Source organism: Erpetoichthys calabaricus, chromosome 17 (genome assembly GCF_900747795.2).
Source record: "Erpetoichthys calabaricus chromosome 17, fErpCal1.3, whole genome shotgun sequence".
In the NCBI taxonomy this organism is placed as follows: Eukaryota; Metazoa; Chordata; class Cladistia; order Polypteriformes; family Polypteridae; genus Erpetoichthys; species Erpetoichthys calabaricus.
The window spans coordinates 47779259-47797677 of NC_041410.2; the positions used below are offsets into that span (position 1 = coordinate 47779259).

Here is an 18419-nt window from a genome sequence, read left to right on the forward strand (position 1 = left end):
ATTGGTTATTGGAAATCACTATCAATCGGATTTGTTGGCAAAAATCCAGCTCTAATTTCTTATTCTGAGTGCGTGTGGCTTTCGTATTCTTTGTCTCCTTAGGGGACAGTAGTGCGGCAGTGATTGCTGGTTGCTGCTTAAGGAAATGTTCAGCCATATAATGTGTACTACTCCACTGGGTTGGCACATGGGTGCCATGGGTTTCCAGCTTGTGCTATAGAAAGTCAACAATTTCTGCTTTTGGTGCCAAACATGAAGGCTTTTGTTGTGTCATAGGATGAAAAAGCCCAGTGACCAGTCTCTAATTTGAGTGCACGTTGAGCCACCTGTGTGTCTCACATTTTAATGTGACACAAGCTGACCTTGTGAGCTGCAAAAAGCATTTGTTTGCTTTGTTGTTTAATGCTGCCTTTTTCTATAATTCCCCATTCCTCAGTGACTTCATGAAGTAGCTTGACCATGTTAACACCGCTATGACTTTCATGCACAACTAAGGTTTATAGGACATAAGATAAACACCATTGAGTTATTTGATGGTACTGTAACATTGTGTGGCTCCTAAAGTCCATGAATTGCATGTTAGGGCAACTTTCTGCTTTAGAGTAACTGTTTTAATTCCGTTCTAGACTCTTATTTGGGAAATGTCTCGGAACAAAGCGTTGATAGATGTAGGTCATACAGATTAATATGCTCCGAATCGAGAGTTTGAATCATGTTGTGGAAACCTGTATTGACTAAAGTTCTTGAAAATAAAATGTACAAGACTTTGTTCTGTTTTTACTTTTTTTTTTTTGTGTTTGTTTTTTTTTTTTTTATTGGACTTCTGTGCTTGTCACGGATTATCTATAACGAACACCATGTTCAAGCATAGGGATGTCCATATGTGCACCAGGACACCCTAGGCCTCAGTTCGATGATCGACTTCGTGGTCGTGTCGTCGGACTTGCGGCCACATGTCTTAGACACTTGGGTGAAGAGAGGGCGGAGCTGTCAACTGATCACCTCCTGGTGGCGATTCAGCTTCGATGGTTGGGGAGGATGCCGGTCAGGCCTGGTAGGCCCAAACGTATTGTGAAGGTCTGCTGGGAATGTCTGGCAAAGTCCCCTGTCAGAAGTAGCTTCAACTCCCACCTGCGGCAGAACTTTGACCACGTCCCAAGGGAGGTGGGTGTACATTGAGTCCGAAGGGGCCATGTTCTGTGCCTCTATTGTTGAGGCGGCTGACCGGAGCTGTGGCCGCAAGGTAGTCAGTGCCTGTCATGGTGGCAATCCCCGAACCTGTTGGTGGACACTGGTGAGGGATGCTGTCAACCTGAAGGAGTCCTACAGGACCTTTTTGTCCTATGGGAAAACGGAGGCAGCTTATAGGTCCCGGCAGGCCAAGCAGAATGCAGCTTCGGTGGTTGCTGAGGCAAAAACTCGGGCGTGGGAGAAGTTTGGGGAGGCCATGGAGAACAACTTCTGGACGGCTTCGAGGAGGTTCTGGTCCACCATCCGGTGTCTCAGGAGGGGGAAGCAGTGCAGTGTCAACACTGTATATGGTGGGGAAGGTGTGCTGCTGACCTCGACGCAGGACATTGAGTCGGTAGGGGGAGTACTTCAAAGACCTCCTCAATCCCACTAACAATGAAGAAGCAGAGCCTGGGGACTCGGGGGTGGGCTCTCCCATCTCTGGGACTGAGGTCACTGAGGTGGTCAAACTCCTTGGTGGCAGGGCCCTGGGGGTGGATGAGCTACGCGTGGAGTTCCTCAAGGTTCTGGATGTTGTAGGACTGTCTTGGTTGACACGCCTCTGCAACATCGAATGGACGTCAGGGACGGTGCCTCTGGATTGGCAGACCGGGGTGATGGTCTCCCTCTTTAAGAAAGGGGACCGGAGGTTGTGTTCCAACTACAGAGGGATCACACTCCTCAGCCTCCCTGGAAAAGTCTATTCAGGGGTTCTGGAGAGGAGCGTCCATCAGATAGTTGAACCTCAGATTCAGGAGGAATTGTGTGGTTTTCATCCTAGTCGTGGAACAGTGGACCAGCTCTATGTCCTTGGCAGGGTCCTGGAGGGTGCATGAGAGTTTGCCCAACCAGTCTACATGTGTTTTGTGGACTTGGAAAAGGTGTTCGACCGTGTCCCTCAGGGAATCCTGTGGGGGGTGCTCCGAGAATATGGGGTTCCGGACCCAGTGATGAGGGCTGTTCGGTCCCTGTACAACCGGTGTCAGAGCTTGGTCCGCATTGCCGGCAGTAAGTCAAACCCGTTTCTGGTGAGAGTTGGGCCCTACCAGGGCGTTGAGGGGGTCTGGTGTTGGGCTCAGGATTGGGTCACTGCTTCTTGCAGATGTTGTCCTGTTTGCTTCATCAGGCAGAGATCTTCAGCTCTCTGGATTGGTTCACAGCCGAGTGTGAAGTGGCTGGGATGGGAATCGGCACCTCCAAATCCGAGACAATGGTCCTCCGCTGGAAAAGGGTGGAGTGCCCTCTCAGGGTTGGGAGCGAGATCCTGCCCCAAGTGGAGGAGTTCAGGTATCTCTGGGTCATGCTCATGAGTGAGAAAAGAATGGAGTGGGAGATCGACAGGCGGATCGGTGCAGCATCCGCAGTGATGCGGGCTCTGCATTGGCCTGTCATGGTGAGAAAGGAGTTGAGCTGTAAGGCAAAGCTCTCAATTTACCAGTCGATTTACGTTCCTACCCTCACCTATGGTCATGAGCTGTGGGTAGTAACCGAAAGAACAAGATCGCGAATAAAAGCGGCTGAAATTTAGTTTCCACTGCAGGGTGTCTGGGCTTTCCCTTAAAGATAGGGTGAGGAGCTCAGAGTAGAGCCACTGCTCCTCTGCATTAAGAGGAGTTAAATGAGGTGGCTCGGGCATCTGATCAGGATGCCTCCTGGACGCCTCCCTGATGAGGTGTTCCAGGCATGTCTAACCTAGAGGATGCCCTGGGGAAGACCCAGAACACGCTGGAGGGACTGTCTCTTGGCTGGCCTGGGAACACCTTGGGATTTCCCTGGAACAGCTAGAAGTGGCCAAGGAGAGGGAAGTCTGGGCATCTCTGCTCAAGCTGCTGCCCCCCCGCGACCTGATCTTGGATAAGCGGAAGAGGATGGATGGATGTTTTACCTTATCACAACTGCATGAATCTTAGTTGTTCAGGGTTTGCTGCTTGGCACCATGAGTTTATCTCCAGGTTGTGTCAAGCAACATGCAGGTCAATATTAGTACTATTACAACAATGCTTGACTTTACCGCAACAAATTTTTATTATGAACATAGTCAAATCAAGCTGTCCATTTACTTTGTGAAATCCAAAGGGAGTCCAGGCTTAAGCTTTAAATTGGGATACCACTGCATAAATGAGGTAATTTTATGTACTGTGCATTCTAATTACAGTAACTCAGGAAATACTTATTGGAGGCAAATGTCTGGTTGCCTGCAACTCATCTTAACTACAGTAATTTCATAGTATGGTTTGTGTGATTGCACATGGATACATTTTGTTGATGAGAAATTCAGTGTTTTTGTAAATCTTCCCCCACTTCTATTAGCCTCCTAAACCAAGTGTCTCTTAAGCTGAAAGGTGGTGACCATAATCATGCAGGATCATCTATCAGTAGTGCTCGTGAAGGCTACTCGCTTTCATCTAGGTTGCTACCATTTCTGTAGGTTCTTGGGCTACAAAACAGGGTGATTCCACCTATTGAGTTCTCTTTGAAAAACCTTTTAATAGTGTGGAACGCTGATCTTGAGGACCTGTTTGTACAAATTAATCCTGGTAGTGCCTGTTCTGTTAAAGTAGTTAGTTGGTGCAGTGGTTGGCTGTCTGGTCTATGAACTGGAGTATACATCCTGTGGCTTGGTTACTGGCTGTTATCCCTGTTTATGTAATTTTGGATGCGAGACAAAATTAAGTACCCAAACAAAACAAATTTTTGGGTTGATTCATTACTATAACTGTCCTCACATGGCTAAATGCAACACTGCAGTGTAGCTTGACATTTTTTTTTTAATTCCTGCATTATTTTAGAAATGGGAAGAAGCCATTTAATCTATACATATTGAATCTGTTTTTAAATTTAATAACATTAATTGGTAACTTTTTTTTTTTTTTGTCTGCATTAGAAAGATGATCTTGGTCAATCTCATGACCACTGGGATTCGGATGCTCCAGCTTTGTCTACCTGCAGTAATGCTGATATATTCCGCCGAATGAACACAATGCTGGGGAACTCGCTTGATTTTACTGGTGTATGTACTACACCCATTAATAAGGGTAGAAGAGATCAATTGTCGGGTAAGTTTTTTTCTTGAATACCTTTAGTTTTATCCCAGCTGAGAAGTGCAATATTCATTTCTGTTGCAAAGATCGATTTTAAAAGCTTGTATACATAAGCAGTTTAGCAGTATTAACCTCTCACCGAACAGAAATTGAGTACCAAAGCTGCTTGTGATTCTTCTTTGTAGTAACTAAAATTTATTTCATTAAGGAAAGAGCCTGCATTTGTCAGACATCTGCTCATACTGTAGAGCAGAGCTTAAGTTGCCTTTTGTATCCTTTCACTATTGTAAGCTTTGATCTCCACTTGACTTAAATTTACTGATGCCAATGTAAATGGGCCAATTTCCCCAAGAAAAGACTATCGTGATAGCTGATTTGGCCAAACAAACTTTATCTAGTTTTTCTAAGCTTAGCAGTAATTTAGTTGTACTGCTCCTTTATCCCAAGGTACTAGCTGAAATACACAGAGTTGCCTTGGAGAATTTTTTTATTATTTGAGAAAAATATCTCTTCTATAAAATCTTGGGTCGAGATGTGGCTTTTTCGGAAAGACACTTTGACGACCCGCGAGAACAACCAATTTAAAACAAGATCACGGGACATCTAACCTCTGTTGTTGGAATGCTTTTGGCAGAAACACTTCATGTGCTCTCAGCTTTTAAATTTTATACGTTCTAAATGACACTTCAATGACTAATCGAATAGCAGCGCATTGAAAGAGACCCAAAAGCATTGGAGAGATGGCGAAGAATGCAAAAAAGAGCAATCTATGTGCAAATTCTGAAAATAAGGAAAGTAATAATCAGCCCGGACCAAGTGGGATTGAAAACCTCATAGGTCCTATCAGGGTCAGAAATAAGACTTCATAAAAATGTTCAAAAACGTTGGCGCGATTCACATGCAGAGCAGGTTAGAGGTTATGAAAGCAGTGGAATTCAAAAGGCTCAAAAAAAAAAAAAAAAAAGCAAAGATTGCATTAGCACAAACGAAAATTATTATTCAGTGAAATAACGGAGCAGCAAAAATAGATTGAATATTTGGACATAGGTGATGTCAGAAGTGTGTAGATATTGTAAGGCTTTAAAGTTTAAGTCTGAGAGACTCATAGATCATTTTATTCATGTTGCCATCAGGGAAATGGGAATTGTTTTCTTGTTGCCTCCCAATGAAGAGGCATATGCACAAGAATTAAGATTTGTTTGAAAGTGAAATCCACAAACACTACAGGCAAAATATCTGAGTCTACAGTGTTCGCGTTCGCATCATTCAGTGCTCAAAACATAGATTTACACAATAATGGGCCATATACTTTGAGAATCTATGGTCCCGTAACAAAGCTATGACAAGTTTAATTTCGAAGGAACCACAATTCGGTTGTGTATATTTATGATCATGGAGAAGCGATTCGATTCTATGTTGCAAAGAATATGTAACAATTCCCATGAAAATCTCTTTAAATAGTATATCCAGTTAACCAAACCAGAGGTTGGGCTAGCGAAGTGCACAGGGGGCGGAACCCCCTAGTAATTTAAAAAAAATAAACAATGAAGACTCACTAATGTGCTTGTCTTGTATGGATATCATCCATTTGACGCTCGGAACTGGCCAACTGTAATTTCAAAAACGGGGATGTGGTGCTTGTACCAAATGTCATGAAAATCGCTATATATACAGTATAAATAAATATAATGGTACCTGATTTGGCACACTTTTTTTGCTGTGAATTTCTGATTAGGTAGCGCAGACTTTACTAGCGACAGATTGTACTAGCGTTTACATTAAAGGAGTAGTAAACTGAGGGAAATTTATCTGAAAGCATCTTGCACAAATGACAAAGCTACTTTTGAATTCACCTTTTTTATTTTGACCTTTAATTAAAACAAACTGCTGTGTTTGGATCATGAATGAGCTTAAGGAGAGCAGCTCACATTTTCAATTGGAGAAAGAATGAATTTGTTGCTGCTTGGTAAACAATAGGCTTGTTAGCCTAACATCAAAATTTGTCTAATTGTGAATTCTTTAAGCATGTTAATCTTGATCAAAATTTCATAAAATGTTTTAAGAGATGAGTAATGGCTTTTTTAAAGGTTTTGTACTGTGATAATTGTATGTTGTACAGAAAGTTGTAAGAAACAAGTACTGCATAATTAAAAATGTTTAGGTGGTACATGGGGTGGGAAAAAACCTGTATAAATAAAGCTATAGTACAATTAATGATTAAAAACTAACCTACAAGTGTGTGTAGTTTTATAGTGTAACTGCCAATAATTGATTGTGTGTGAGAATGTATATAATTAGACAAATGATGAAAGTTACATTTTCAAATTAAGCTTTGTTTCAGGAGAGTACAGAAGGATATTAAACAACTTGACCGCTTAATTATGTAAAGCATTTTTTTCTTTAATGCCATATGCATTATGGGTGTCTTCTCTACATATTAATGTATTATTTGTTCCCTGAACACAGCCTACAGAGTTTTTGTTAATAAAGAATAGGTAACTCCTCTGGTCTATCATGTAATTTACAAAAATACCAACGATGGCAATTAATATGGAACATAATAATTCTCTGCATCTGGTTATGTACGTATTTGCTTAGTTTAAATTTTTAAGAGATCTAAATCCATATCAGTATTCATGTATCCAATCACATGTTGGTATCTGCCCTAACAAACTTGATTCGAGCAATTGTGCTAAAATTGTACACAGATTGATGCTTTCCTAATGCTTAAATTGTGGATTTATGTTTAAGGACAATATTTTTGTTGTTCTATACCCCCAAGTTTATAGCACCAGGAAACAAACCACATCAAAATCAAAGTTAATTTTTGTCTTGAGCTGTAGGCATGAGTTTGGACAGCCAGTGAGTTTTGTTAAGAGTACAATGCATTCAGTAAGACTACAGAGAGAAAAAAAAAAATATATGCATTAGGCCAGTAAACCAATGAAGCTTTTCTGCCCATTGTCATTTAGTCATACCATGGCAGACTCCAGAGCTGTTGAGGATAGTTCTTTTGCTTTCATAATTTGTCTTACAGCATTCTCAAGGCATTGTGCTACTTTAGTGACATGTTTGTCTCAAAGTTGTCTAGTTTAACCAGCATTGGCTTATAGTGTTTAGCAAGATGCTAGGTATAAACCTGCTGTGTCCATTTTAAAATTAAAATGAGCAATTATCCTGCCCATAGCCCATTTTCCCTATAGTGTAAATCAGTGTTTCCCAAACTCTGTCCTGGGGACCCCCTATGGCTGCAGGTTTTTGTTCTGACCAGCTTCTGTTTTTAATTGGACTCCTTGGCTAATTAAGTGAACTGTTATTTCCCAAGTTCTGTGTTTTGGGAACAATATAGAAATTTAGAAAACGAAGTTTGCTTAAAAAAAAAAAAATTTTTTTCTTTTTAGCAGTATTTTCATCTTATAATAATAATACATTTTATTTATATAGCGCCTTTCCCATGCTCAAGGCACTTACAGAATATAATAAAGAACGGCAGAATATACAGTATATAGCATTGTACAAACCAGATAAATAAATAAAGAAGATTAAGACAGTAAATTCTGAAAAAAAACAGACAACATAATTGATGGTCTAGCACACACATACAGGTTACATTGGCATCTTGACAGAGATGTAAACTGAGAGAAAGGTAATAAAGTCAAGTAGAGCTAAAAGCCTTCCTGAACAGATGAGTTTTGAGTTGTTTTTTAAAGGAATTCATGGAGTCAGCTGACCTGATTAATTTTGGTAGGTCATTCCAGAGTCTGGGCGCTATACAGCTGAAGGCCCTGTCACCCATGGAGTGTAGATTAGTGAGGGGGCACAACAAGATTACCAGAATCAGAGGACCTTAGTGGGCGGGCAGGCACATAGTGATGGAGGAGGTCACTGATGTAGTTTGGTGCGAGGTTATTTAAAGCTTTGTAGGTTATTAGTAGGATTTTATATTCGATTCTGTAGGACACAGGGAGCCAGTGAAGACGGAGCAGGATGGGTGTGATGTGCTCGCTGCTGCTGGTTCGAGTAAGGACTCTTGCAGCTGAGTTTTGAATAAGCTGGAGCTGTGATATAAGATTAGAAGGGGCACCTGCTAGTAGGGAATTACAATAATCGATGCGGGATGTTGATTTACATTGTGTTCTAATTGTTTAATCCATTTACTAATTAGTGGGTCTGACACTAAAGTAGTTGCAGCCTTTGATTATTCAGTGTTTGCAAACGTCTCTGCTTGTTTTTAATTGTCTAAGATACAACGAAGGGGGAAAACTGCACAGAGGAGACAAAATATAATGAAATCGACAAGAGTTAAGCATTTAAATCTATAGCAAAAGCAGAAATATTTCTAAATGTCCTATAAATGTGAAAATCATTCTACTATGCTTTTCTAAATGTCGGGGGGGAAAAATACCTGCGAATTAAATGAGCTTAGTGTTATCAGGTGTTGTCGCTGATTATGAATCTGGTTGGAACAAAAACTTGCAGCCTCAGTGGGTCCCCAGGACTGAGTTTGGGAAACACTGGTCTAATTGAACTAAAATTAAAGCAAATTTTTTGAAAGGGTTTCTTGTTGAAAACAAGAATGAGACCTACATGCAGTTTAGTGTTTTTACTTCAAATTTAAGTAATGAAGGCATCAAACAGTGCACCATATTGTAGTATATTTACATTATGCCTTAATTAAGACACATGCAATTAAGCTGGTAAGTAGGGAAAACAAATCTGCCATCTTTCCATTCAGTGTAGTAAATGAAGGCAATAATGTTTTGATATCAGCATTAGAATCTGGCGAGTTAAATGATGCATCTCAATGCAATGCAGGTGTTTTTTTTGTTTTTTTTTAACCACAAACCGTGATCACTTGTGATTAGTGTTGCAGGAAACCTGCCAAGTTTCCTTGGGCATATCAGTTCACTGAAATCGTGGAAATGTTTGGTAATTCTGCAGAATGCATTCAAGTCCATGGGGAGTGAGGAATTTAACTAGTTTTTAGTGGATTATAATCCTGCAGTGGTAAGTGTCCCTGAGGGCTGCAGAAGTGTCTAACTATGCTGGACCTGTTACTGTGGACAGAAATAGACATCGGTGCTAACCATTGTACCTCCCTCTTTTGAACATGACTCAGACCAATAACCACAACCAAAATACAAAAATTGGACTTAAACCAGCAATAAGGTGCGTGTGTTTTTTCTTTCCATTGCCACTTAGAATTCTAGTCTTTAGGGCTCTGATTGGGCATGCTACAAAGTAGTGCACACCAATTTTGAGTCCCAACCCATGCCCTTTTCTGGTTTACCCAGCCAGCAACCTGGAGCTCCACTTTACAGGATTCAAAGCTCAGTTTGTACTACTCTGTACCAGGACTTCCTTGCCTTGTGAGCTTGTGTACCAGCACACCCTGAGTGCCTATGATAAAAGGAATAAATAAAATTATTTATATATATATATTAAAAAAAAAAAAAACCTGGGTTTTTGGAGCGTACCTCTTTGTGCTTCTTGTTGCATTTCTTCATTGGACATTCCAGCCCTGTTGTGGACCCTGAACTCATGGATGTGTACTGCTGACTTTAATCTTGCACTAGATTTTTACCAAAACAAGTTGATGTCTTGAATTGTTAAAATGAAGCTAAAAACTATTTGATTTAATGCAATATTAAATTCACTGTCATCCTGTTTACCCTATTTGTTGCAAATGGACATGGTAAAGAAATGAGTTCTCAAAACAAGTGGATAAATTTCCAAAATAGCTGTTATATTAAAAAAAAAAATATATATATATATATATATAGTACTTAATGAGAAATAGTATCACACATGTGCCAGATTACAACTAGGCAAATTCTGAAAGGCACCATAATACATAAACATGAGTAAGCTTCAACTGTTTTCATGATGGCAATAATGCAGCACCACATCAACACATTTTCGAGGACAGGAAAATTTTGGCATGCGGATGCAGGAATCAAGCTTAATTTAAAAAAAAAAAAAAAAAAAAAAAAAAAAAGGCAAACGCACATGCTGCCCCCTCACTGACACTTTTTTTTTTTTTTTTTTTTATGCCATTATTTCAGAAATAGATTAGTGTTTTGAGTGATTTAACATGACTGATCAGGTTTATTTAATCTGCTTGTTGTGTCACAAAGCTGAGGAGACCGAAGGATATCAAGGTGAATCACTTTAATACTGTCATACAGTTCCTAAAAAGGAATGAAGCCTCTGTATTCATTCTCTGGTTGTTCAAACACTTCGTAGAAGTCCATCCATTTTCTCAACAGTTTATATTGTTATGGTGGCAAACTTGTTATGCCTGTAGGACTGTACACTGGTAGTGCTAAGTTATAGCAAGTAAAAATTAGGCATTATACCAGTTGAGTACTTCTGAAGAAAGAGTGGAGTAACAAGGGTGAGAGTGCTTCCTGCCAAACCAGCCGAGTGATTTAAAACATGCTCACATTCTAGTTAGCACTAGGCTTAAAGCTGATAGTGGTGCAAATGATTCCCTTTTATTACGGTCTCTGTCTCGCTGTTCAGGATTTTGATGGCTCTTATATTTAACTGTTGCCTGACTGCTGGCTGATGCATATATATATATATATATATATATATATATATATATATATATATATATAATATTTTTTTTTTTTTTTTTGTGGTGTCTTAGCAGTAGCTCCTGTTGTGGTCATTAACAAAGTATAAAAGCAAGACAAACTTACATTTCACTTTAATTACCAGAATCATTAACCTAATTTTTAATATTTTTTTTTATTTGAAGAGTTGAATGTTTTTTGGCTAATTTGATAGCCCTAATTCAGATTAAGGCTGGGAGTATAGCAGTTTTGTGATCTGACCTTTTATTATGGATTCATTTTTTGTTGGATTAGTTCTAAAATTTGGATTTTGATACTGTGATTTCTGTCCTCTCAATATCTGTACCAAAATGGTAATCCGTCTTTCACCCCCTTATTTCTTATAACTGCTTTATTCCCCCAAACACATGTCAATCCTGGCTCTACTGCACAACACCGGAGGGAACTGAAAACTACAATTTACCTCTGGTTCCAAAATTAATGGTACGGTACCAGGATTTTCAGTACTTGTATATCGCACAACCATAGCCTGTGGTAGGGCTTGAATTTTGATGTCAGTTATTGGTGTTTATCCTCTTGAAAGTTTTCTGAATATACAGAACAGATGTGAATGTAGAATTTTTGGGTTTACATTTATGGCTGAAAGGTCAATGGAAGAAAGTATCGTGGCCTCTTTTTGCCCACATCTTTATTCATTTGTGGAGCTGAATATTAGCAAGTCTTGATGCAAGTAAACCAAGAATGGTTAGAAACTTATAAGTAATTTCAAGGATTTGGGTTTTTTCCTCAGTTTGAATACATTACCTATTCAGGCCCCCCATCAGCTGCATTTGAATAGACTACTAGTTTGTAGTGGCTGAAATACTTGCCAGTTTTCATTTTAAGCGCTCTAACCTATGTTACCAAATGAGAAACTTGCTTATAAAACTACCCTCCTTTTTGATTGGTTTTTCTAACCAAGCACTTTCTGCAAATGTTAGCAGTACTGCACATACTGTATTTCAATATCTGTACATTCTGGAGTTGGTCTGTCCTGGTACACTGAATAAAAGGTGTGAATGCCCAAAGCAACATATTGGCACTGCTGTTAGTGCAAAGTGCCCAGTCAAATCTGATTAACAGGGGGGAAAAAAAGTCAATATGCAGTATTCAACTTTGAACATTTCTACTCCCTCTAACACTCCAACATAAAATATTACACTGCACTATCCTATTAATCTGTTGCCTGTGAAACAATGCTGTCTCAGTTGAGCAGTGACTTGCATTCTAAACAGATTAGGCAAGCAGAATAGTAAAACACTCTAGCAGCTCTTGCTGAATCAGGACTGTACTGGGAGATTGGATGCTTTCCAGCAGTAACAGGCAGCTGGAAATGTATCAGTAATATTGGTGTGTGAATCTGTGCTGTAGCTGCTTGCATCCAGAATGTTTGCTTTTTATTTCAGTTTTTATTGCAACTGTTTTTTAAACACATTCCCATTGGCTGTTGGCAATTAAACTAAAGTGTAAAGTTCACAAATCTAATTCGTATTCTACCAGAGAAAGGGGTGGAGTGAAAATGTTGGTAGTGATGTCATTAAAAAGGAGTGTGAGTGCATTGACACTCCAGTCACATGATTTTCCTCATTGATGCAAACTGAGATGCATGGCAGCTGCATCTCAGGTAAGCAGCTCTCTGGAAAAAATGAAGTATGTCTTAGTATTGAGTGTGATAGATGTCATTTGTAATTCAAAATGTGAGCACCATTTTCTCCTTCCCCCACAGACTTTCAGGATTCTAATATGCCAGCAGTTAGAAGCAAGATGCTTTTTCCCACTGCTACACAGGAGACTTCTCCAGTTCTTCCTGATATAAATGACCTGGGCTTGGGCCTTCAGTCCCTTTGCTTGAGTGGCTGGGACCGCCCCTGGAGCAACCAGGACCTTGATGTGTCGAGTCAAACGAGCACTCCCTCTGGTAAGTACAATATTTAAGTTTAAGCCAAGCTTTAATAATATGTATTGTTTGCATGTGGTTGGCTTGGGGTGACCTTGCACTTACAGAATTTTGTACACACTTGCTTTAAAAGCATTTTTTTTTTTTTTTTGTCTATTTCATGTTAAGGTGGGGCAACCTAATGGGGGCGGGGGGGGGGGGGGGGGTGGCTGTGGGTTTTGTGGTCGGGGAAAACAAGGTGGCCGTAGTTTCCGTAGCAACAGTATTACATGAATAAGGTTTTAGGATGCATTTTGGCCAGTTTCAGTACTAGTCCAAAGCACATGTAGAAATTGGGTGTGGCTGAATGCTTGTCAAGTCATCCTGAGAAAGAGGATTAAATATTTGTCTGTTAAGCTCTATTAATCGGTGTTTGTTTTTGGTGATGGCTTTTTTTCTTAATTGAAAATTATGCTTTCCAGTATGTTTTCTGATGCATGACTAATTTTCATGCTTTCTCTGTGAAACACTATTAAACATTAATGATTCATTTAAGTAACATAAGTAGTCTGACTGAAGATTGCTGTTTGCATTGGGCCTTTTTTGAGATTGGGTGTGTTTCCTCATTTTTGTAGTTAAGAAAAACTGTACCAAATATTAAGCACCTACAGGCTGAGGCACTTGCAAATTTAGTCACCATCTCAAATACTAAATCCCTTTTTATTATATCCTAGTGTATCAAAATGTAATTGTTTAGGAGGTGGTATATTTGTTAAACATGTATGGACAGCTTGTTTGAAAAATGTTTGTAGCTATTTTAAATTTAGGTTTTAACCCTTTTTTACTTTAGGGTGAGGCAATTGACTAAGCTGTTCCCACTTTTGTTTATTTCTGTTCATCTTCATTCTGGGGGGAGGGAATACAGGTATATAAAGAACCAAGTGGGATACCACCTGTACATGTTACAGATTTCATAAAATATTTAAGGTTAATGTTTTAGTTAACTGCAAACCTTTCCTTTCATTGTGCCATATCTAGGAGGTGATTATGCATTGCTGTACGTTCACTGTGTTCTTGCTTATATAATTAAACTAAAATTGAAATATGAAGTGACCCACCTGGAAAAATCTCTACTTGTAACTGTAAAGCTCATTCCTTTTGAAGGCACTCTTCTATAACAGAGATACTTCATGTATCTGTTAGCTTGTAATTTTTTTGCAGTTTGGCATTAAGAGATGGAAATTGTAAGAAGATACGTGAGAGTAAGTTCATTGGCGACTTTTACGTACCGTGCACCTTAGCAGTTGTTGGCCTAATTCTTTGACTTTACATGGTCTTCCACTTCATGGCTGAGTTGCTGCTGTTCCTAAATGCTTCCACTTTCTAATACTGCTTACAGTTGACTGTGGAATATCCAGCAGGGATGAAATTTCACGAACCGTCTTATTGCAAAGGTTCCATCCTTTCACAATTCCATGCTTGAAGTCCCTGAGCTCCTCATTTACCAACATTTGTGGAAAAAAATGGGTCATTCTGGAGACTGCATTGCTAGATGCTTGATTTGTATACACCTGTGGCAATGGGTCTGAGTGAAACACCCAAATTAGAGCATAAGGTGAAAGTAGTCTCTCTGCTTGATTGATAGCGAAGCAGATAGGATTTCAGTGCTGCTTGAAAGTGAACCAGGAAGGCTCTGATAAGGTTTAAGGCCAACAACGCCAGTTGCTGATTTCACACTTTTTTTAAATTAACACCAATTTTTTGTGTAACCAGCAGTCTAAGCGGACTCGCTTTGTTTATGGCCATGAAAAATACTCTCCATTATCCCTGAAAACAAACATTTCTGATATACTTAAGTTTGGCCAGTAGGGTGGCAATCTTTAAACCATGAGCAAAAGTCCTAAAGAAAAAGTTCACTACATAATCCATTTGTTTAGACACATGCTGACAATGTCCAAAACGTATTTTTGATAAAATGATACTGTGCAACTGTCGGTGTTGGATGCATCTCCCATCGTGACCTTGAAACCAGAACTATCAATATGGCACCAGGATGAGCTGGGCAAATGAGGACACAACAGGCAAGAGCTGATGCAAGTATAAAATGCTTTTATTTGCAAACATATTGCAAACTGCAGTGATCTTGCATAAATCAAACGTAAACATGACAGAGGTTAAGGTACCAAATATTTCACTGAATTCAATTAAAATGAGTTTTTCTGCTCCTCTTTAAACGGTCCTCACCGCTTTATCTCCAGTCTCCTCAGCAAAACCTATCTTGGGTCCTTGCCGTCAGTCCTTCGGTGTCCTGCAGAGCACCACGCTGAGTGTTCCCTCCTTCCTTCCAGTGTGATAAAAGTTGGAATGTCATGTTAGTCTGTTTATTATCTACATATGACAGCCTGTATGCGGATCCTATGGGATCGATGTGCACGCTTCGATGTTTGATGAATGGTTCAATGTGGTGAAGCAAAATGCTGACATACAAATGCATTTGTGGTGCTTTTATAGTCCAGTGTCTCATATTCCCAAACATGAGACAATACATTTTAAAAGTTTCACATAACATCTTTTATGCAGTGTTTGTTTCCTCCCCTCTGGGGCTTACTCCTGATCAGACAGCGACGGCAAACAGCAATAGATTACCACACAGAACACATTAAATGTGTGATATTCCAACTCCCTACGCATTTAGAATGCATGATTTATTTGGTATTACTTTCATGATCTGCATTAAAGTGTGTTGCATTTTACAGATTTTGTTTAAATAATGAATACTGTTAACAATTACACATATGGGGTGACACGGTGGCGGAGCAGTAGCAAAGCTGCCTCCAGAGGGAGTCATGTCACTGGTATTCCTTGCCTTGAGTTTACAGGTTTTTCTGCTGGGTTTCCAGTGTGCTCTGGTTTCCTTCCAAAGATATGCAGGTTTTAGGGGTTTGGTGCCTCTAAACTGACTCCAGTGTATGTGTGCGCTCTTGTAGCTCAACCTGCGATGAGCTGATGCCCCGTCCAGGGATTATTTCTGCCTCATGCCCAATGCATGCTGGAATGGACACATCCCTGGATTGATGGATTTAATCATCAAACATCCTTTTCAGAGAGATTGCGGTAAAGCGTCCTCGGAATTTAATGGGTATTCCAGGCAATTCACAACACAGCAAAGCCAAACCTGTTCTCACCATGATCTTGCACTCCCACCTGGTGGATTCTTCCAGATTTACATCAAGTATGCGCAAGTATGAACGGGAGCATCCGCTGGAGCATGTGTCACGTGAAGTATAAACCTGGCCTTATACTGCCATCATATTTATCAAAATAAAATGCAGGGATTTAATGTGTGAAACATGCGGATTCCCCCATGTAACAACAAATGGATGGACTTTTTTTCCCCCACACGAAGTTTTACAAAGAATGTGTGTAATTATGTGCACATTCCATATTTTTCTGATATTTTCTGTACAAGTAACTGAAATACTACTTAATGTCACTACTTAAATTAAAATCTCTACTGTTGAAGTAGTAAATTCAGAATATTTTACCTAAAAACCTGTTTTTTGCAAGAATGTTTTTTTTAAAAAGTGTGTATTTTAAGTATACACACATCCCTTCACCCCAGAATTTAAAATTTAAAAGGATCAGTCTTCAGGCTTAGCAGTTATAACCACATTAAAGTAATCTAAATGTGTATTGCTGTTGGTATAAAGCCCCAATAGCATTTTTTGACAGTTCAGCTCAAATCGTTGGCTAAAAGCACTGTTAATGTGTCGGAAGAATGGATGTGCAGCATTGTTCATTGCCACGGTTTTGTTTTCATTCTGTCCTTCGCTACTATCTCCAGTGACTTGAGTGAATTCCATAATTGTCTGTTTTTAATTTGTTGGGCATAGTACAGTGTTACCGGCCCAGCTCACCACAGCATTGAATGTTACTCTGGACATCAGAATTGTAAAATGTAAAGGATTTCACTGCCCACACTAAAGGAATGCAGTCTCCTAAGAAAAGTCTAGTCTACCCTTTGTCCACATCCCCATCTAGCACCTGAACCCTGGATTGCTGGAGTCCAGTATTTATGCCCAGTCCATTCCAGGTGTTTGTAAAATAGAACATTATTTTGTTTAGCCCAAAATCTGAGTGCCACAATTAGCTTTAACAGACCTTGTTTTTGACAAAAATGTCGACTCTAAGACAAACTTCCAAAAAACCTTGGGAAAGGCAATACGGATAGATCCTCTTCCAGGTAGGTTTGGTCTACATGGATGTCAAAGTGGGGTAAATACTGTACAATACAAAAAACTGAACACCTCAGGTATATAATGTACAAGCTACAAAGCAAATTGCAATAATATCACTTATGAGAGTTCAGATTTGTCCATTTCTGACCTTGTCAGCAAGTTGCCTCCTCCCTCCTGGCCATTCCACAGTGGAATCTGTGCTGGGATGGCCAGTCTAATGAAAGGACCCTTCTACCTGATTATTCCAGTGCTCCTTTATCAGAGATGACTTTTCTGTAGGCAGGCAAACAACTTGGCAGTAGATAAAGGCATCAAGAGGAAAAATGGGTGAGTGTGGGTAACAAATTAAAATTGTTTTAGTACTAATAACTAAAAACAGAGGTGCAGTAAATGCAGCTAATCAGCAGCTTTAGTCTGGATGTGCTAAATCAGCCAGGATTTAAAAGCAGAGACTGAAGGGGGCACCTCTTATAGTTTTAGGCAGACCATTCCACAGCATTGGGGCTTCGTAAATAAATAAGCTCAACCTCGCAACCATTTTTATTTATCCTTGGAATCCTAAGTGGACTGGCATCTTCGCCTTTTAATAGGCACTCTGGTTTGTAAGTAATGAGGTTCAAGTAAGCAAGCTGAACCTTGGCCATTTAAGGCTTTTTTTAAAATCTGCCCTAAACGTAAATCTTTACACTGGCGTCTGGTTAAGAACTGGAATTATTTTCTTGTAATTCTTTGAGCAGCATTTTGAGTTAGTTAAAAGAACAATTTGAGCATCCAGTGAACACCACATTGCAGTAGTCAATCCTACTAGAAAGAAATGCATGAATTTCTCAGTATCCTACATATTTTTAAAAAAAAAAAACAAAAAAAAAAACAAAAAGCATTAATTTCCCAGCATTTTAAGATTCGGGGGAAAAACATGTTTTGGACAATTTTGTTTACTTCAAATGACACTCTTCAGTGATGTGTAGATTGCAAGCTGATTCAATAAAGCTAATTTGTATTTTTTTACATCTGTTTAAAGACCAGTAGTTTTCATCCATCCACTCTAATTCACGAACACATCTAATTAAGGACAACATCAGAGAAATGTCATTTGACCTAAAGGAAAGGTATAACTGTGTGTCAGCTATGTACAAGTGAAAATTTAATGTTTCTAATGATGGATCCCAGTGGAAGCATGAAAATGGTAAAGGTACCAGTACTGAACCCTGCGGAACACCATAATGAAGTACTGTCGGCACATTTCTATACATACCGGAGTCAATTTTGATAAATGAGAACTAAACCAGACAATGACATTTCCTTATAACCTAACTGTTAGCAGAAACCGCAGATATCCTCCAGTTTTTTTATAGCTTTTTTCGTGGCAATGCTGCACTATATAGAGAGAACAGGAAGCATCCGTAGAGGAAAA

At 39.5% G+C, this 18419-nt stretch overlaps 2 protein-coding genes across 3 annotated transcripts in view; one reads left to right on the top strand and one right to left on the bottom strand.

Moving 5' to 3' along the window:
* The window catches only part of ubl7a (ubiquitin-like 7a (bone marrow stromal cell-derived)), a 1205533-nt gene that overhangs the window by 646642 nt on the left and 540472 nt on the right, over positions 1-18419 (bottom strand). The window lies entirely within an intron of this gene.
* cpeb1a (cytoplasmic polyadenylation element binding protein 1a) overlaps positions 1-18419 on the top strand; it is a 171216-nt gene that overhangs the window by 14528 nt on the left and 138269 nt on the right. For both annotated transcript variants that reach the window (XM_051920796.1, XM_051920795.1), the window contains exons 2-3: positions 4115-4286; positions 12618-12809. In XM_051920796.1, the coding sequence (XP_051776756.1) occupies positions 4115-4286; positions 12618-12809 (364 nt within the window). The remainder of the gene's footprint in view (positions 1-4114; positions 4287-12617; positions 12810-18419) is intronic.